This window comes from Callorhinchus milii, unplaced genomic scaffold (assembly GCF_018977255.1).
Source record: "Callorhinchus milii isolate IMCB2004 unplaced genomic scaffold, IMCB_Cmil_1.0 Scaffold17, whole genome shotgun sequence".
Lineage (NCBI taxonomy): Eukaryota > Metazoa > Chordata > Chondrichthyes > Chimaeriformes > Callorhinchidae > Callorhinchus > Callorhinchus milii.
In genome coordinates, this window is record NW_024704758.1 from 14,704,481 (window position 1) to 14,721,545 (window position 17,065).

General features: G+C 44.1%; 1 protein-coding gene across 1 annotated transcript in view; it reads left to right on the forward strand.

Annotated features, from left to right (window-relative positions):
• The window catches only part of LOC103175107 (doublecortin domain-containing protein 1), a 56,980-nt gene extending 43,132 nt beyond the window's left edge, over positions 1 to 13,848 (forward strand). Inside the window, exons 17-26 of the mRNA XM_007887870.2 lie at positions 1,590 to 1,799; positions 1,985 to 2,177; positions 2,378 to 2,539; positions 4,069 to 4,170; positions 4,437 to 4,573; positions 4,874 to 5,050; positions 5,439 to 5,589; positions 10,717 to 10,826; positions 11,579 to 11,640; positions 12,841 to 13,848. Of these exons, the coding sequence (XP_007886061.2) occupies positions 1,590 to 1,799; positions 1,985 to 2,177; positions 2,378 to 2,539; positions 4,069 to 4,170; positions 4,437 to 4,573; positions 4,874 to 5,050; positions 5,439 to 5,589; positions 10,717 to 10,826; positions 11,579 to 11,635 (1,299 nt within the window). The 3' untranslated portion in view covers positions 11,636 to 11,640; positions 12,841 to 13,848. The remainder of the gene's footprint in view (positions 1 to 1,589; positions 1,800 to 1,984; positions 2,178 to 2,377; positions 2,540 to 4,068; positions 4,171 to 4,436; positions 4,574 to 4,873; positions 5,051 to 5,438; positions 5,590 to 10,716; positions 10,827 to 11,578; positions 11,641 to 12,840) is intronic.
• Positions 13,849 to 17,065: the final 3,217 nt, after the last annotated feature.

Sequence of the window (17,065 nt, forward strand, 5' to 3'; positions counted from 1 at the left end):
GCCTCACTGAAGAGCTTGTGAAATCGGTTTCACACCACTCCCGATCTTACGCACTGACTTTGTTTTTCGGGAAAGCTTGCGTCATTTGTTTGAGTCTATCCCCTGACATTCACAGCTTGGATGGAATATTCCTACCCTCATGTCACTAACGTTGGTTAGTGCAACCAGTTAAGGGGCATTATGTGCATTGGCATCAAGGGCATTACAACATATTATTGTAAATTCTGCTGTAAATGCAGAGGAGTGTAGTGTACAGTATTGCTCTGCAGACACGGGGTCAGACTGGCTTTTATGGCTAGATTGTAAGCATTGCACAAAGCAGGAAATTGTAACCTCATTGCAAAAGTTAATTTCCATTGCTAAAGGCAAGCTTGGTCATAACATCTGCAATACTATCTCGCCCTCGCCATTGCCTCTAGACAAACTCAGCAAAAATCTATAATGTGAGTATTTGGTTATCTAGGTTATCTAGTATTTGGTTATCTAGGCTTTTGATAGCAATCCTTGCATTTGATACAGCGTCTTATCACATCTTTGAGACGTCTCAAAGCGCTTCACAGGATACACTGTAAAGTGAATTGACTGTATATTTTGTGGGTGAAATATTCAGTCAATTATATAAATTATACAAATTAATCTCATCCTTCCAGAGTATGTGCCCCACTGTCCTCTTATTACAATGTGGTGCTCTTTCTTAAATTATTCCAGTACCCTCGTCAGTACATCAAACATGTCCGGCGCCTGACATATGTGATAACTTGACAGTGAATTAAATCATTTGTTGACAAGGTACAAGCGTAAGGTTTTTATATAACAACAACAACAAAATTACATTTGTATAGCGCCTTTCACATCGGGAGGGCAGGCCGCTGGAGTGCTCCGTGCTGACCTCCATCATGTCAAACTTCCACAATTGAGTTTTCCTTTGGTTGAAATGCTGTTCTTCAATTCTCCCTGGTAGCTTTTTGCCAACTAAATGGGCTGCTCTGAACTTGAACTCTCGCCTGTTAAGTGAAAGCAATAAATGATCTAAAACTGTACTTGGCTTCCAGCGCTGTCAGCTCCATAGGAACGTCACAGGTGAAGTGCCGATAGATAACAACATGAGATTCACACCCTACACTTCTTTGCTGGTTTCTGCCGAGTGCAAAATCTATTTTGAGATTGAGCTTGCATCTTTACTTAAATTGTTGACCAGTTTAATTCCCCCCACCACCCCCACCACCAGAGGCAGATTAGAATAGGGAGAGCCCTTAACTGTACTAACTGGACTTGATCTTTTTGGCTCTAATGAATGTCTTGTGTTGCTTTATGTGCTTAAATAGTGACCAGCGTCATCAATGAGCTCTTTTATTCTTACCAATGTATCATTCCTAATTAAGCGCTCCAAGATGCCATCCGGTGTGAAGGGCGTTGTATAAATGCAAGTTGTTGTTGTTTTTGCCGAGCAAGGAGGCTCCAGACTTCACCAAACTTTCATTCTAAAATTGGATGAAAATTTGATTCAAAAATGTGATGACGTGATCAGGCACTGTATCAAATGCAACGATTATTATTATTATTATCATTATTATTCTCTTGGTTTACAGCTGGACCTCTCCACCTCCGAAGCAGGAAACAGTCTGAGCTGCTGGGAGGAGAAGCTGATTTCTCTGAGGAAGGAGACCTCAGTGCAGACCCTGACACAGGAGATCTCAGCTGCCAGGGCTCAGCGGGCACTCAAACTCCTGGCTTACCGAAATGGGGCAGAATACAAATACAAAGATGGACAATTGATCATTGGGACGACCTTTTCATCGGTAATAGAGCCACAATAAGGAAATAAGATGTCCACAGGATAGTTTGAAGATATGGTGGTGGTGATTGGAGGGGGTGGGGAGGAGTTTGGCTGGTATTGCCGGTCTGTCACTATGGTTGATGGTCAGCGCTATCACATTACTGGTGTCACGTAGCTTAGTCTGATGTCTGATCGCTGTTTTCTCAGTTGCTGTCTACGTGCACCCGAAGGCTGGAGCTCACCCGGCCAGCGAGCAGACTGTACACGCTGGAGGGAACCCAAATCCTCACCATAAGTGAACTCATAGCGTGGGCTGTAAACGATTTGCTACGAGAGAGCGGGCGGGAAGCGAAGCGAGGTGAAAATGCCGGTGTGTCGCTGAATGGGCAGATCGAAGAAGGTAAAGAGCCTTTATAGGACGGGCAGGTGCAAAGTCTCCATAGGAGATGTGAGCGCAAGAACTGTGGGATAAGGCTGCACTGGAGTGAGAGCAAAAGTTAATCTCGGCTCATGAGCCTCAAGTAAACTTTTTCCTGTTATTTTGGTGGGATCTCAGTCCAGTCAATCTCCTGACCTGTGGGCACTTGTCCATCCTCCCAGAATCCGCCAGGTTGCAGAGGCCTGACAGCAGCCAGTTCGACAAGATCTCTGCCGTGATGCCGGAGGACTTGGAGAGCCTGGACCCAACACTCATAACCATTGTTCTCAGGAATCCCATCGAGGTCTGGGTGTCCTGCGGAGAGGCTCATGTGCCATTGAGTGGTAAGAGTTTTAATAATTGTTAAACACATCCTACCATGTCCCATCTGAACCAAAGCTCACACAGCAGTCAACACATAGGGCCCGCTTTTGTACAGGTATAATGTATGCTGCAGCTGTTGGCTCTTTGAAGTCTGAGCCCATCCCTCTCTCTCCCTTCTTGCTCCGTTTCTGTCTCTGTCTCTCTCTTGTGATGGCTAAGAATGCAACACTCAGCGTTCAAATCTTCCTATTCCGTCAAGGAATCTGATTACCTTCAAGCTGTACTGTCAAGGATCAGACTCTGGCTGGATATATTTGTTTTCCCCTCCCTCCCTCCCTCCCTTCTCCCCCCTACTCCAGCTCGAAGTGAGTCTCCGCCACTGTTAAGCGCTCTGAGATGCTACCCTGCATGGAGGGCGCTATATACATGCAAGTTCTTGTTGTTGTTAAAGGGGAAGTCACCACTGAACTGGGATCTCACATTCTGCTGCTGCAGTGCTATCCATTAAATGCCCGCCTACTAAAGGGTATTTATTGGGCAGGTTGCCACCATATACTCCATTTGTTTCAATGGCTGCGCAAATTTAGCTTTCAAAAATAAAAAAAACGTATTTCCATCTATGAAGAGATGGAACAGTCCACAAATGCCAGAGCTGTACTGCAGATAATGTGCTGCTCCACACAAGTCTCATTTATGAGTTGACTTTGTGTCATTGAGGATCGAGACAGGTTTCTCATACCCCCGTGTCGATGCTGTGGCTCATAACAGGAACTGAGTTATCTCGGCTCCACGTTAGGTACAACTTCACACTCCCACTACCATCTGCACCGGGTCCTTCTACAGCCACACGTCGAAATCCCACGTCAGTTCCTGACAGTAATTAAATTTCTCTGTTTAATGAATCCTTTTGATACACTACCGAGAGCACACTGAGAGAGGAGAGTAACCCTGCCGGTTATGGAGATTTACATTAGCCGAAGAGCATTAGGTTTCTGCAGAGAACACCCTGGATTAAATGGGGCTGATCTATACCGTATTATGTCCCACCACTTCAAAGCCTTTTGTGTCTCAGTGTGTTTGTCCGGGCTGACGGAGTATTATGAAATTTGTAGAATAATAACAGGAAGAAATTAAGTTTATAGCACCAAGGATATTAATAACCTGCAGCTCTCTCTTAACAATTAGCAATTTAACTGCTTCAGTGATCTGTGGTGTGAAGATCTCACCTTTACCCATTTGTCCTCAATGAAAGATTTTCCTCTACCACCCACTCCCCCCCCCCACCCCCCCAAGCTTCAGAATTAAGGTTGCATTTAAGAATTTGCCAAAATAATAACAATAATTCTTGGCATTTGAGATGTCTCAAAGCGCTTCACAGGATATGCTGTAAAGTGAATTGACTGTATATTTTGTGGGCTAAACCACAGCAGCCAGTTGCGCACAGTAAGCAAATGGAACCGCCGCTGTAATAAGCAATTCACACAGAGTTGCATCCGTATAAAAATAATGCCATGGTTGATGGACACACTGCTTCTCTGTTTAATTTCAGAACTGAACAGAAGGCAAAGGCTGCAGAGAAAATGCTGGTTGCAGAAAGAAAAGGTTCTTTGTGACCTCAATAAAATGAAACATATAATGCGTCACCTGCAAGGTACATTCCTGATACACAGGTGGCCTGTTTCTGGCCAAACCATATCAAGCGCTCTGGGACGCTACCCTGTGTGAGGTGCACCCTATAAATGCATACGAAGGGGGTCTTTGCACCTGCAGCCAGTATGAAGTTATTGACTAGTTTGACTGTAATTTTCAATGTTGTCAATGTCAATCTGCTGGTCTGAAAGGATTTGTTTGGAACCAGGGCAAACTAGAGTATGTGAGTGAGCAGCAAAGTGTGAAAGAAACTGTGGCTGTTTACAGGGAGGCGAGTGGGAACTATGGAACCAGCGACTATGGTGCCAACAAAAAGTCCAATTCAGCCCGTGGTGGTGGAAGGTGGATGGTCTGAGCCAACGCCAGCAGAGGTCAAGCTAATGGAAGAGGTACAGAACATGGAGGTAGGTATGCTTCACTGCTTCCTTCCATCTACAACTTCTTTTAATGCATAATGTAAATAATGTAAAAAAAACAACTTGTATTTATACAGTACCCCTCACGCAAGGGTAGCGTCTCAAAGCGCTTGAAAAAATAATAATCCTTGCATTTGATTACAGCACTGCTTCACGGAATATACTGTGAAGTGAATTGACTGTATATTTTGTGGGCGAAACGCGGCAGCCAACACAGCAGTGTCCAAAGCAATGGGAATTCACACCTTTTTGATCCTTTTACTAACTTGCTAAAATCATATCCCTCAGATGCACCTGTCCGAGGTCCAAGCGATGCAGGTGAAAAGACAGCCCCACGTTCTCAACAGGATGGTCTTCAGTCAAAGGCCGCTCTACAGCCAGCCAAACGTCAAAAGGGTTCTGGCTTATCTGAATGGTGGCAGTGCAGACCAAGGAGTCTATGCCTGGGGCAAAAGCATTCCAGAGGTAAATACTGCTAATAATAATCCTTGCAATTTGATACAGCGCCATATCATGTCTTCGAGACCTCTCAAAGCGCTTCACAGGATATAATGTAAAGTGAGTTGACTATATTTTGTGATGGGAGGATGGATGGGTGGGTGGTTGGGTGGGAAGGTGGAAGGGGGGAATAACCGGGAAGGATGAGATCAGATGGTTGTGGATTATGACTGCATCGATTCATATTTTCAAGACTGAGGAGGATACATGTTTGTTAGGTGAGGGTATCAAGGGATATCAGGCAAGTGGGAGGGTAATTGGCGTGGAGGTACAGATCAGCCATTATCTTACAGAAGGTGGAACAGGCTCGAGGGGCTGGATGGCCTACTCCTGTTTCTATGTTTCTACGTTTCAGCTGCTGGTGAACTGCACAGAGCGATTGCACGTGAGGCGAGCAGCTCAGCTCCTCTTTACCCCTGATGGAGAGCAGATCAACACGTGGGAAAAGATAGAGAGAGACATGTTAGTGTGCGTCTCAGCAGGGGAGCCTTTCCTGACCAGCGCAGGTTGGTGCTATCCTGTAATCCTGAGCGATTACCAGAAGTCTGATAAAAAATAAAGTGCTGACATACAGAGCGTTCTGCTATTGATGGTAACAGGGAATATTTGCCGCAAGCACAACACACAAAGGAGCTGTGCCTGTTCTATGTTGCTTGGCGCAGTCATTAATTTTCTAGGCGTAGGTTCGATTGTAAGATATTTAACAAAGCCGGTGAGTGACATGCGGAGGCAGAGAATTCCCAGATTATTCTCCTGTGCTACCTTGTCACTATGTGTTTAGAAAGATATCCATGAGGCTCTTTCGTAGCCTTTTGAGTGCAGGTTGGGAACTGAATTGTCGAATCTTCTAATAATTTAGTGGACAATGCAGCAAAGTCGTTCAGCCCATTTGATCTGATCCTTTCGCAGAACCAATCCATCCGTCTTTCCCATTTAATCAGCAATAATGATAATAATAATAATCTTGCATTTGATATAGCGCCTTATCACGTGTTCGAGACGTCTCACAGCGCTTCACAGGATTTACTGTATAGACTGTCAATAAGTCCAATGCATTGCCCTCCATCACCCTTCCTGGTAACCCATTGCAGCTACTGGTTTCTCTTGATGCATCAGCAAATCTTCCTGGTGTCCATCATAAAATGCCTTTCACAGCCTTGAACCCGTTGACCTTTTATCCTGCTCTCTTGGCATATTTGAGAGCATTATCCTGGGGTTTGCTTCCTTTATCCCATTTAGTATCTTACATACTTCTCTAAAGTCCTCGCTGAGACATTTCTTTTGATGGCTGAAGAGGCTTAGCCTATCTAATCAATCCTCAAAGCTCTACCCTGAAACATTGGGGATCAGCCGCACTGCTCTCCTCCTCTTCCTTTGAAAGAAAATAGGGGGGAAATTGCAGTATTCCTAAACGCATTCCATTCCACAATTAACGCTGAAAGATTTATTGACTGGGCGAAATTTGCGATTCAAACCTGTCTTCAACTCCTGGAGTGACATTCCCACCTCCCCCTTCCCCACACAACCCCCTCCCCACCTCCCACCTCCCCTTCCCCACACACCCACCTCCCACCTCTCCCTTCCCCACACACCCACCTCCCACCTCCCCCTTCCTCACACACCCTCCTCCCCACCTCCCACCTCCCCTCTTGCCTGCTTGGTACCTTCTATCTTGGATTCCTGCTTAGGTGGGGTGGTACATAGTGAGTCCTGAATACTGTTTCTATAGTCAAGAGTTTCGGTGCTGCTTCACATAGTTTCCTATTTCTCACTGCCCCCAAAACACTGCTTTCAGGACAATAAACATATCACGGATATATTTCTGTGATCCATTCAGTTATGGCAATTAATCTCGAATGGCTCCAGTTATACCATAACCACATGGTGCTGAATTTTTCTCTCTATAGGTGCCTCTTATGGGGCTGTAAACGCAGCATCAGGAAGGTTTGTACACACCTTAAACATGACACATTTCTTTCAGGGTATCTTTGGGAATTGCTTTAATATCACTCACTAATAGCTTGAAATGAAGCTCAATGGCCAACTAAATGCATTTAGCTTATTGACAGAAACACCATGTATTCCTGGATGGACGGTTGCGGTCAGCTAGTCCTGGGTGGACATGGAGAGGTTTGGCCTTTAGGCCGGTGTGTTGCTGAAAAGTAATCAGAATAAATGAACTGTGCAACTGCAACAGTGTGTTCCCAATATGAAGGAGGTTCTCTACCCTTGTAAAAGCATGTGCTGGACAAGCAAAGCAAAACTATGGGAACTTCGCACATTAAACACAAGACAGTTCTCCCATTCATCTTTCTTTTGTTTCATGTCCTGGCTCCCTGCCCTCTTTTTTTTTTCTGTTGAAAAAGAAATCACAAAGAGCGTAGTTGCAGAAACGTGTACTTATTAAAATCCTGGCACTGGGCTTCCAGCGTTTGATGAATATATTCATGGGGATAAATATTTAGAGAGTATCCCTCCTGCCACCACTCACTACTGTGTGTTAGTTACTTTAATAAATAAGGTTCAAGGAAAATATATGGGGACCTGGTGAAGTATGTGAACTCTGAAAAACTGAGGGATTCACCAAAGCTCCAAATAGGTTAGTTGCTTCTGTGTACAGCTATCTGGTCTGGTTGGTGAGTAGCTTCAACATTTTCCCCACATTGTCAGTACTTTTGGACACTTACAGGAATTATTCCCACGTCTTCGAGGCTCAAATCTGATATACGTTGTCAATGCTTGTTGAAAAGAAGGAGTCTCGCGGTGGGAAAACAGGCACCAGGAAGAGACATCTCGGGACGTGAAAACGGCAACAACAACTTGCATTTATATAACGCCCTTCACGCGGGGGCAACGTCCCGGGGCGCTTGACGGTGACCCCGAAATGAGTCTTCTGCAGATTGTCCGCGTATGTTCCGCCGAGCCCAACCCTCAACAACTCAGCTCCGAGACGATCTCGGGTCAGGTTCCAGTGGGTCCGGCTGCTCTCCTTTCCTTCAGCCCGCTGTGCTATCAACTCTCGGAGGCACTCTCCTGCCACCTCCCAGATCACTGACCCTGCTCGAACAGACGGCATCAGTGAGAGAGAGGCAGCCGGAGGCAAAAGACACTTGAAAAGAAAGAATCCAAAGCTTCCTCAAACTCAGACTCTGAAGTTGCCCGACAGAAACGTCTTTCACCGCCGGCAAAAAAAAAATGGTACCAGCACATCAACAAGCCAGAAAGATTCAAGTTTCCAGAAGAAAGACGTCTATTTTCTGTAACACTTGTTTCCAACTGATTTGTAGAATCTTACAGCACTGAAGGAGGTAATTCATCCCCGAGAGAGTCCCACTCCCCAACCCTTTCCTCACATGGCTTTTAACATGTTTCTTTTTTTAGAATATTTTTCTTAATTTCCATTTTTTTAAACTAACGATAAAGGAGAAGGTTGGGAATATTTATAGTGTTCATTTCGCGGTTCTGTACGTTCTGTGAAGTTACCCAGGAACTCTTGACGAGTCGGTAAGAATTAATAACAACCCTTGCACTTTTGATAGTGTCTGATCACATTGGTGAGATGTCTCAATACACTTCACAGGATTTCGCTGTAAAGTTGAGTGACTGTAATTTGCACAAAACGCGGCAGCCAATTTGCACAGAGCAGTGTCCACTTGAACAGGCAAACAACGACAACTTGCATTTATATAGTGTCCCTTGTGCAGGGTAGAGTCCCAGAGCACATAACAGACAGGACCTCGGTTTAAAAGACAGATGGACAACAACTTGCACTTATACAGGGCCCTTCACTCCGGACGGCGTCTCAGTCAGTACAGAGGAGTGTCAGCCTAGACTGTGAGTTCCAAGCCCGATGTGGAGCTTGAACCCACAACCTCCTGCTGAGTATTTCCACGGGGTCTGTGTATGTGACTGACCTCAAACAATTGCAAGGTCTTGCTCTGGAATTGCTTAAAGACTTGAGTCAATTGGACGCAATCCCAGTCTGGCCCAGATACAATCAGCTGCGTTATTTTAGTTTGGATCTGTAAATAAAAGGGCAAAAAAGTTTTTTAAAACAAGTTTTTGGATCAGGCTGCTTTCCGAAGCCGTTTTCTGTGAAAACCCATTAGTGATGGATAGTGCATAGTACAGAGAGAACGCCAGTCAGTACAGCCTCATTCAAGTTGCTCTTTGAAGAAAATTGAAACTGCCAGTCTTGCATTATTCGATTTGTTGCAAAAACATTACTGGGTTCCTCAAAGAGTTGGCAGTTCCTCGGTGGATTATGTGAATGATGGGTTTCATGTCCGAAAGTGAAGAAGGAAGGGGGGGGGAAAAAAACGCGTCTGGATTCGCAGCAGATTTGCGTGACCGGGTCAGGATATATGGGCTAACTTCATTATTAAAGACACCTTTCAGACACCGTTAACCCGAACTATCCGGGCAAAGTTCAATTCCACGTCGCTGATGGCCAGAAAAACTATCACAGAAAAACCTCTAACCTTCATCTCCAGGACATTACTGATGATTTGAAGAGAAAATGATCAAATCCGTTCACTTTCAAATCCATTTCCTTGTAGGCACTGCGCAACTCGAATGTGCAAAATCTTGTGGCTGTGGGGGGGGAAGTGGGAAAGGGGGGAAATTGACATGTTATAACAGAGAATTATCGCATTGAATCCATCTGGGGGAAGCTTGCACATTTCGCATGTATCTTTGCAGAGCTGTCACAGTAGACAAGTGGGCCTTACTTCAGATTTATTTTATTGAGTCTGTTCTCATCTCTTATACAACAACAAGATTGCATTTATAGAGCGCCTTTCACGTCGGGAGGACGTCCCAAGGCGCTGGACAGTTGGGTTGGGACCCGAGCATTGGGGGGAAATGGTCAGGGTGAGGGAAGGGAGGGAGCGAGGAGGGGAGGGTAGGGAGGGAATGAGGAGGGGGTAGAGAGTCGAGAGGGGAGCTGAAGGCACGGTTGAAGAGAAGATACTGTCTGCTCGGACTCAATTCCCGACCAGTTCCTGGGTTTCGCTATTATCAAAGGCATTTTTTGCTTATTGCTGTGATCTTGTCTCAGAGGGGTTTAGAGAGACAGCGTAAGATCATGAAATCTTCTGTTGGTTGTTACGTCGATTAAAATAACACAGCATCTGGATATTTTTTGTAACAGATCACAAAGAAACTGGCAATCTGGGGCAGATTTGCTGAAATATAAAACATGCCTTTTTAGTTCTTGTAAATATTAATTGTTTTTGTGGTGAACATGGGACCAGCAAAATGACCACTGGACAATCATGGCTAGATAATAATAATAATAATAATAATAATAATAATAATAATAATAATAATAATAATAATAATAGTAATAATCCTTGCATTTTGATACAGCATCTTATCACTTCTTGTCTCAAAGCGATTCACAGAATATACTGTACAGTGAATTGACTGTATATTTTGTTTGGAATTCCACCCCAAGGTGATCGCCTAAAAATACACGGTCACTACACTTTACGGTAAATCCTGTAAAGTGCTTTGAGGCGGCGTTCTGACATGAAAGGCGCCGTATCAAATGCGAGGGTTATTATTAGCAACGCAGCTGTAGGGTTTCCAATGCCCTTTGTCACTTACCCGTCTCTTTGTTTTCCTGACAGCGAGCCGGCAGAGGATAGAAGTCCGGGCCAATTATTCTCGAGTTCGGAAGGAGGGGGGCCCAGATGCCACTAACATCATCATTTTACCCAGAAAACACCCCGAAGCACAGGTATGGATGGGAGTCAGCGAAGCACAAACAGCGATGGGACTGAGAAAACCTTCCACCGTTTCTTGGATATATTTTTTTATTTTACAATTTTCTCCTACCTCATATCTCCTGAATGCAGCAACTGATTGACTGTTATGCACTGGCAGCGGCAGCCGTGCTAACATCACCAGGTGGCTCAGAGCTTGCTATCTGTAGACTATCAGATGACCCACCTCGTCTCCCTTCTCTCCCCCCCCGTCCACACACACGCACATTCCAGTACCCACAACTTGGATGGCGCCTTTCAAGTGAAGGAAACGTCTCGAGCACTTCTGCTCAATCATATTGAATCATAGAATATTAGAATATTACAGCACAGAAGGAGGCCATTCGGCTCATCGTGCCTGTGCCGGCTTGTTGGAAGAGCCACTCAATCAGTCCCACATCCCGCCCCGCTCTCTCCCCAAATCCTTGCAAATTTTTCCTTTTCAAGTACCTATCCAATTCCCTTTCGGAACTTGTTATTGAACCTGTTACTACCGACCCTTTCAGTCAATATATTTATTTTATATATGATTAATACGACTTTTTAAAATCAAAAGATCCTGTTCAAAGGGTGGAGGGGGGTGGGGGAAGGTGGGGGAGCAATAATTTCGAGACGAGGTTTAGCCGGTGTAAATAGGCAGTCGAATATCTCATCGAAACATTATTGACGGCTAGCTGCAGGGCTGTGTTGCTACGGGTTCCTAATCAGTATTGGTTTTCTTTCATAGGCTGAAGGTCCTAGTCCTTTGCTGGCTCTATTGCCAGCTGAAGCTGCGAGAGAATGAACTGGGTACGTAACTCGTGGCAAACTCTGAAGGTGGTTCCAACGGTAATTCATAGGATGCACTTCGACTGATTCCTGAACATCAAGTGACCCTCACAAAGGATAAAATCTCAACCTTTCTCCCCAAATCAAATTTACGTAAGCCCCTATTGGGCGAGGTTTCCCTCTTGACCTTCCTGAACGCACAGATTTTTCTGTAAATGAAAAATAAAGCAGGAGCAGCTGTTGAGGAACACACTATTGCTCCAGCTGCTGTCAGAGTAGTGAGGAGCGTGAAACACAGGAGCAGTGAGTTCCACACGCTCACTACCCTCTACGTGAAGAAGTCACTTCGAGGTACATCAGGTTGAAGAATACAATATTCCCATTACACGTCAGATTTTCACCCGCGTTGTATTTCTAATGCACAGTGACATTGTGGCAGCATCAAAGCGTCACTTCATTAGGTTTCCTCAGAAACAACCACTCAACCATAAAATCATTGCAAATTAAAATCCATTATTTTTTGCATTGGCTCGTTCGGCGACCTTACCCGCACAGAGGTTGAAAACATTCCCACTTGGATAGAAAAGACAAATTCTACACACAAAAGAAAACAATGGAAAAATAAAGCGAGTGTCAGACTGACTCAGCTGGTAGCACTCTCACTTCTAAGTCGTGGGTTCAAGCCCACATAAGGACCTTCAGTTCACAAGCGAGCTGACACTTGCTGGTGTGTGTGAGAGCGTTGGCTTGTCAGTAGTGCTGTCCTTCGGAATGATACATTAAACCAAGCTGCTGTCTGCCCATTCATGTGGACATTAAAAATCCTATGACACTATGCAAAAAGAGAAGGGAGTTTCTCCCGCTGTGTGGGTAACAGTCGCCAGCTAAGATTGGACATTCACTTCGTGGCTGTTTCTGGGCTATATCTGTGTGCAAAATTGGATGCCATGTTTGCTTCCAAACGTAGTAAAGACTCTGTACTGTAAAACCGTGCAAAGTGCTTTGAGACCTGACGTAAAGCCAAATGCAAAGATCATTATAGCTCTGAACTGATCACAATAAGTGCCACCATCAAAGAATAAATGAAGATCTTCTGGAACAAGCTCAGAAGGAAGGTTTAGAAGGAAGTCAGAGAGAATGCAGGAAATAAGATAAAATATGAGTCCAGATCGAGAAAAGGTCATCGACCTGAAACTTTGACTCACTTTCCTCTCTCCATAGATGCTGCCTGACCTGCTGAGCGTTCCCAGCGACTTCTGTTCTTATTTATGAATCCTTAGTGTTTGTTAAATCAAATCACAGGGTTAGGCTTGTAAGAATTAACTATTGAATCATCTTTCACAACATGTAAGTGCAGTTCATTTGTTTTTTAAAAAAGTTAATAATCCATTTTCTAACTAAAAATAGCCCCCAAAAAGCCCTCTACACAATTCCCTGAAGTTGCCCAGAACAGCTTGCAGCCCTGTATAGAATTACATCCACGTAATTGTTAAACCTAGTTGGCCTGCAGACTCAATTTCTACCTCTTCGTGTAGCACAGTTATACCGGAGGTAACAGAACAAAGATTGGGGGGAGTTTTTAACTGGCTTGATGCCGGCAGGAACAGCGTACATCTGGTCTGGTTCTCTGGGAACAAGGCAATGCCACAGCCAGGAAAGAGTTAACTAGCTGTCGGGTTTTAGGTAGTGAACTCTCAGCCCTGGAGTTATCAGTCTGGAAACTTCAAAGCTTAAATAAATATATATGTATATCTATATGCAAGCCTTGTTTATATTTCAATTTATGTTTTAAAAAAATGAGTCTGTCCACTGGATGGATGCAGTGGAAGCCTGTTTGATACTTTAATTAAATTAAACTTTCATACTGGCAAAAGAAATTAAATGCGCTGATTTTAAACAAAGCAATCTGTCCTGAGATGCAAACAGAAAGAACCTTTTTTTTGTGATTTTGTGTATTTTCTTTTTAAAAATCAGACGGGGCTAATCGAGCCAGGTGACGGCTTGTGCTGGCCGACAGAGCAGTGATCAGCTTCGAAAAGCCGTTTCACATTATATCGCCGATCTGTCTCTATATGTAACCCTGGATGTTCAGCGTTCCACACAGCTTCCAAAAATGCACACAGTTTTCTTTACATAGCATGATTTTCCATGTTGAAGTTGCAATGGAAGAAAACTGTCTTAAAGATCCTTGCATTTGATACAGCGCCTTGTCACATCTTCGAGACGTCTCAAGGCTCTTCGCAGGACGCACTGAAAAGTGAATTGACTGCTTTTTTTTGTCTCGCTGTAATTGAATGTGCAATGGCTATTTTGCTGCAGAAAATCTGCCTGTGTGCCCCCAGGGTTAACTGTTGTGCTGTGTGTTGTGATGCCACCTTGATTCAGCCTTACTGATTGAGTGGAATTGGATTATGCAGGATGGTTGCAATGCTGTGGTGTGCAGGACAATATGCCCCTTCCAATTGACTGCCACTGAATATTAAAAGGTATCGGGGTGAGAGGGGGGAAAGGTAAAGTAGATATGAAGGAGATGGGTGATCTGACGATAGGTTATAAATACAGTAGTAATTATTCCTATATTTAGCAGTAATCTCTTGCACCATCTCTACACCAAGTTGGGAGATCAATGAGTGCTTTTCTGTCACGCCTTCTGAACATTTTATTAGAGTACGCTGGCTCCCAATGTTTAAATATTTCCATTTGATTGTAGCTTCTTGCATTCAGCCAACAATCAACCTTGAACTTAAAAGATCTCATTGCAAATGGCCGCGGTGTTCGTCAACAAATACGGCCACTATACTTTACAGTAATTCCAGTGAGACATCTCAAGGATATGTTAAGGTTCTGTACCAAATGCAAGGGTTACTATTATTATTAGTAAAGTACTGTGTAGAGTATGTACAAGCAAATACTGTGCCAAAGGAATTCAATCAAGGAATATTACTGTATTGTAATCAGGGCACAGAATGTAAGGATTTTAATTGTTGTGCAGTGGGAATGTGTACTATTTAGATGCACTATGTAATGAAGTTACAAATCTCTCCTCCACCGAAAAAAATCTGTAATAAATGGATTTCTAGACTTTCTTTCTGGTGCACAGTCATTTGAAGCCCTGGCCTGGATCTGTCAAACACACACACCACACACACACCCACAGCGAGAGGGAGCAGGAAATGATCTGCAAAAAATTAATTATAATTATAAGAATGTGGTCACTCAATCCACGACTGTTTGTGGGACGCCGCTGTGCGCAATTGGTTGCCGCGTTTCTCCCACAAAATATACAGTCTATAACTCACTTTACAGTGTACCCTGTGAAGCACTTTGAGACGTCTCAAAGACGCGATAAGTCGTATCAAATGCAAGGATTGTTAATATTCTTCAGCATGGTTTCTACATATCCCAGACACACGACTGATCAAAAAAGTCCTAAGAAATGAAGTGCATGCAACACAGTACCTAGCAAGTTCATAATTATTAATAACTGTGCTCATTAGTGGCTCTTTATACCAGCTGCAAGATACAATAACCTTTATTTTCAGGCCAAACTAGGCAATATGATCAATGGCCATTTCTTGCTTTCATATTGTCTTAATTATCATTTCTCTCTGAAACGTCTCAAAGCGCTTTGCAGGATATACTGTAAAGGACTGTAATTGGTCAATTTACTGTAATGGGCTTGTCTGTCGCACAATTAGCGAAACAATACACTCAGACACCACAAGCTCAGGGGTGACCTTCCGCATCATTAGACTGCATCTGAGCAAACCATGGCTGACATGGGAAAGTGCAGCTCAGATACCACCTCTCCCGGACCACCCACCACAGCCAGACCCTCCTCTCGGCCCTCGCTGCAGGAGACAGCCAACTGCACTTGTGATTAATGCTGAACTCAACTTGTGTCTTTGAGGTTCCTGAGTGTTTGATTGTTTACACTGATGCCTCATTAGGTCCCTTAACGTCCTACAAAATCACACTGAGCTGCCTGGTCTGCTCCAGTCTGTTCCTCGAACCTTCTCCCTACACCTTCCCCCCCGGCCACCCTTGACATTGCTGTGAATTTTAGGTTGAATTCACTCCAGCTCTGGCCAGGAAGGACGCTTTTAAAAGGCTCACATTCACTGTGTAGAGTTAAATACGGGGCGGGGGGGAACTTCATACATACACCTCCTAATCAACCTTTGTGTCCCATTTAGAGGATCAATCATGAAATGGAACTTCCCTGCACAATCTGGTTTGCAAAGAGGAGGCCAACAGATTCTCCTTGTGACCTTTGGTGGTCCCGACAAGCTACTTCAGCTGTAACTTGGATAGGGGGGGATTCTGTAATCATTGCACAATGAAGCATGTTAATCAATGGTCTTTGCTCATCAATGGGAGGAGGTAACTGAGCTGCAACACTCAGGAAACTTTCACACTTGCAACAGACGCTTGAAGGATTTCTTCAGTTCGATAGAGGTTGCGACAAGCATCAAGGAACAGCATCAGATGCCTTGGATCCAAGCTTGGTAATAGGATTTGGGAGCATTTCATACAATATTACAGCATAGAAGGAGGTCATTCGGCCCATGGTGCCTGTGTGGCCTGGCTCCTTTCACAAGCTTGCGACGTAACCAGACGTAAGAAGCTAAACCAACTGGAATCAGTATTGTTCATTTTTCGACAAAAACAAAGGTGAGGGGACACTCCTGTGCAGGTATGAGTTCAAAGAGCATCAGTAACATGAAATAACTGATTCTTAAGTGTTACTATTTTTCTCCTCTTTCACATAAAAGCTCTTCCACTGTTCCTCTAACTACCCGAATGTCTGTCTATCTACAAACATCTCTATTGATTCCGCCCCTACAGCTTTCTGTGGCAGAGCAATCGCACATGCTTGTAATTCTGCCACAACTATTGAGATGTGAAGATGGGGGAGTAAATTCCACATCCTATGTGTCATCGCCTCGAGGTAAACATAAGCCAGGAAACCCGGGATCAATATTCATTTATTTCAAATCCTTTTTAAAAAAAATACCCTATTAAATAATCTATTAATCATCCCAGTGTGCATCACGGGATATGCTGTAAATGAGGGGAACGCTAAGATGTCCTCATAGTGTGGCACTACTTCAACACAGGGCGGGCCAAAGGCTAGACAGGTGCTAAATAACAGTGCAGCGGGGGATACAGATCACCACAAAGTTCTGGTTGAAGAAAACCACATGGCGAATGCAACAAGAAAGCATCTCTATAAAAATAGCACCTGGTAACATTTGATGCAATTTTCTTCCCATCAGGCGTGTAAAGACCAGACTTTTCTTTATGTGTCCAGTTTTACCCACGACTGTTTGTGGGGACGCTGCTGTGCGCAATTGGCTGCTGCATTTCGCCCACACAATATACAGTGTATTCTGTGAAGCGCTTGGAGACATCTTGAAGGATGCAAGGATCGTTATTATTACTA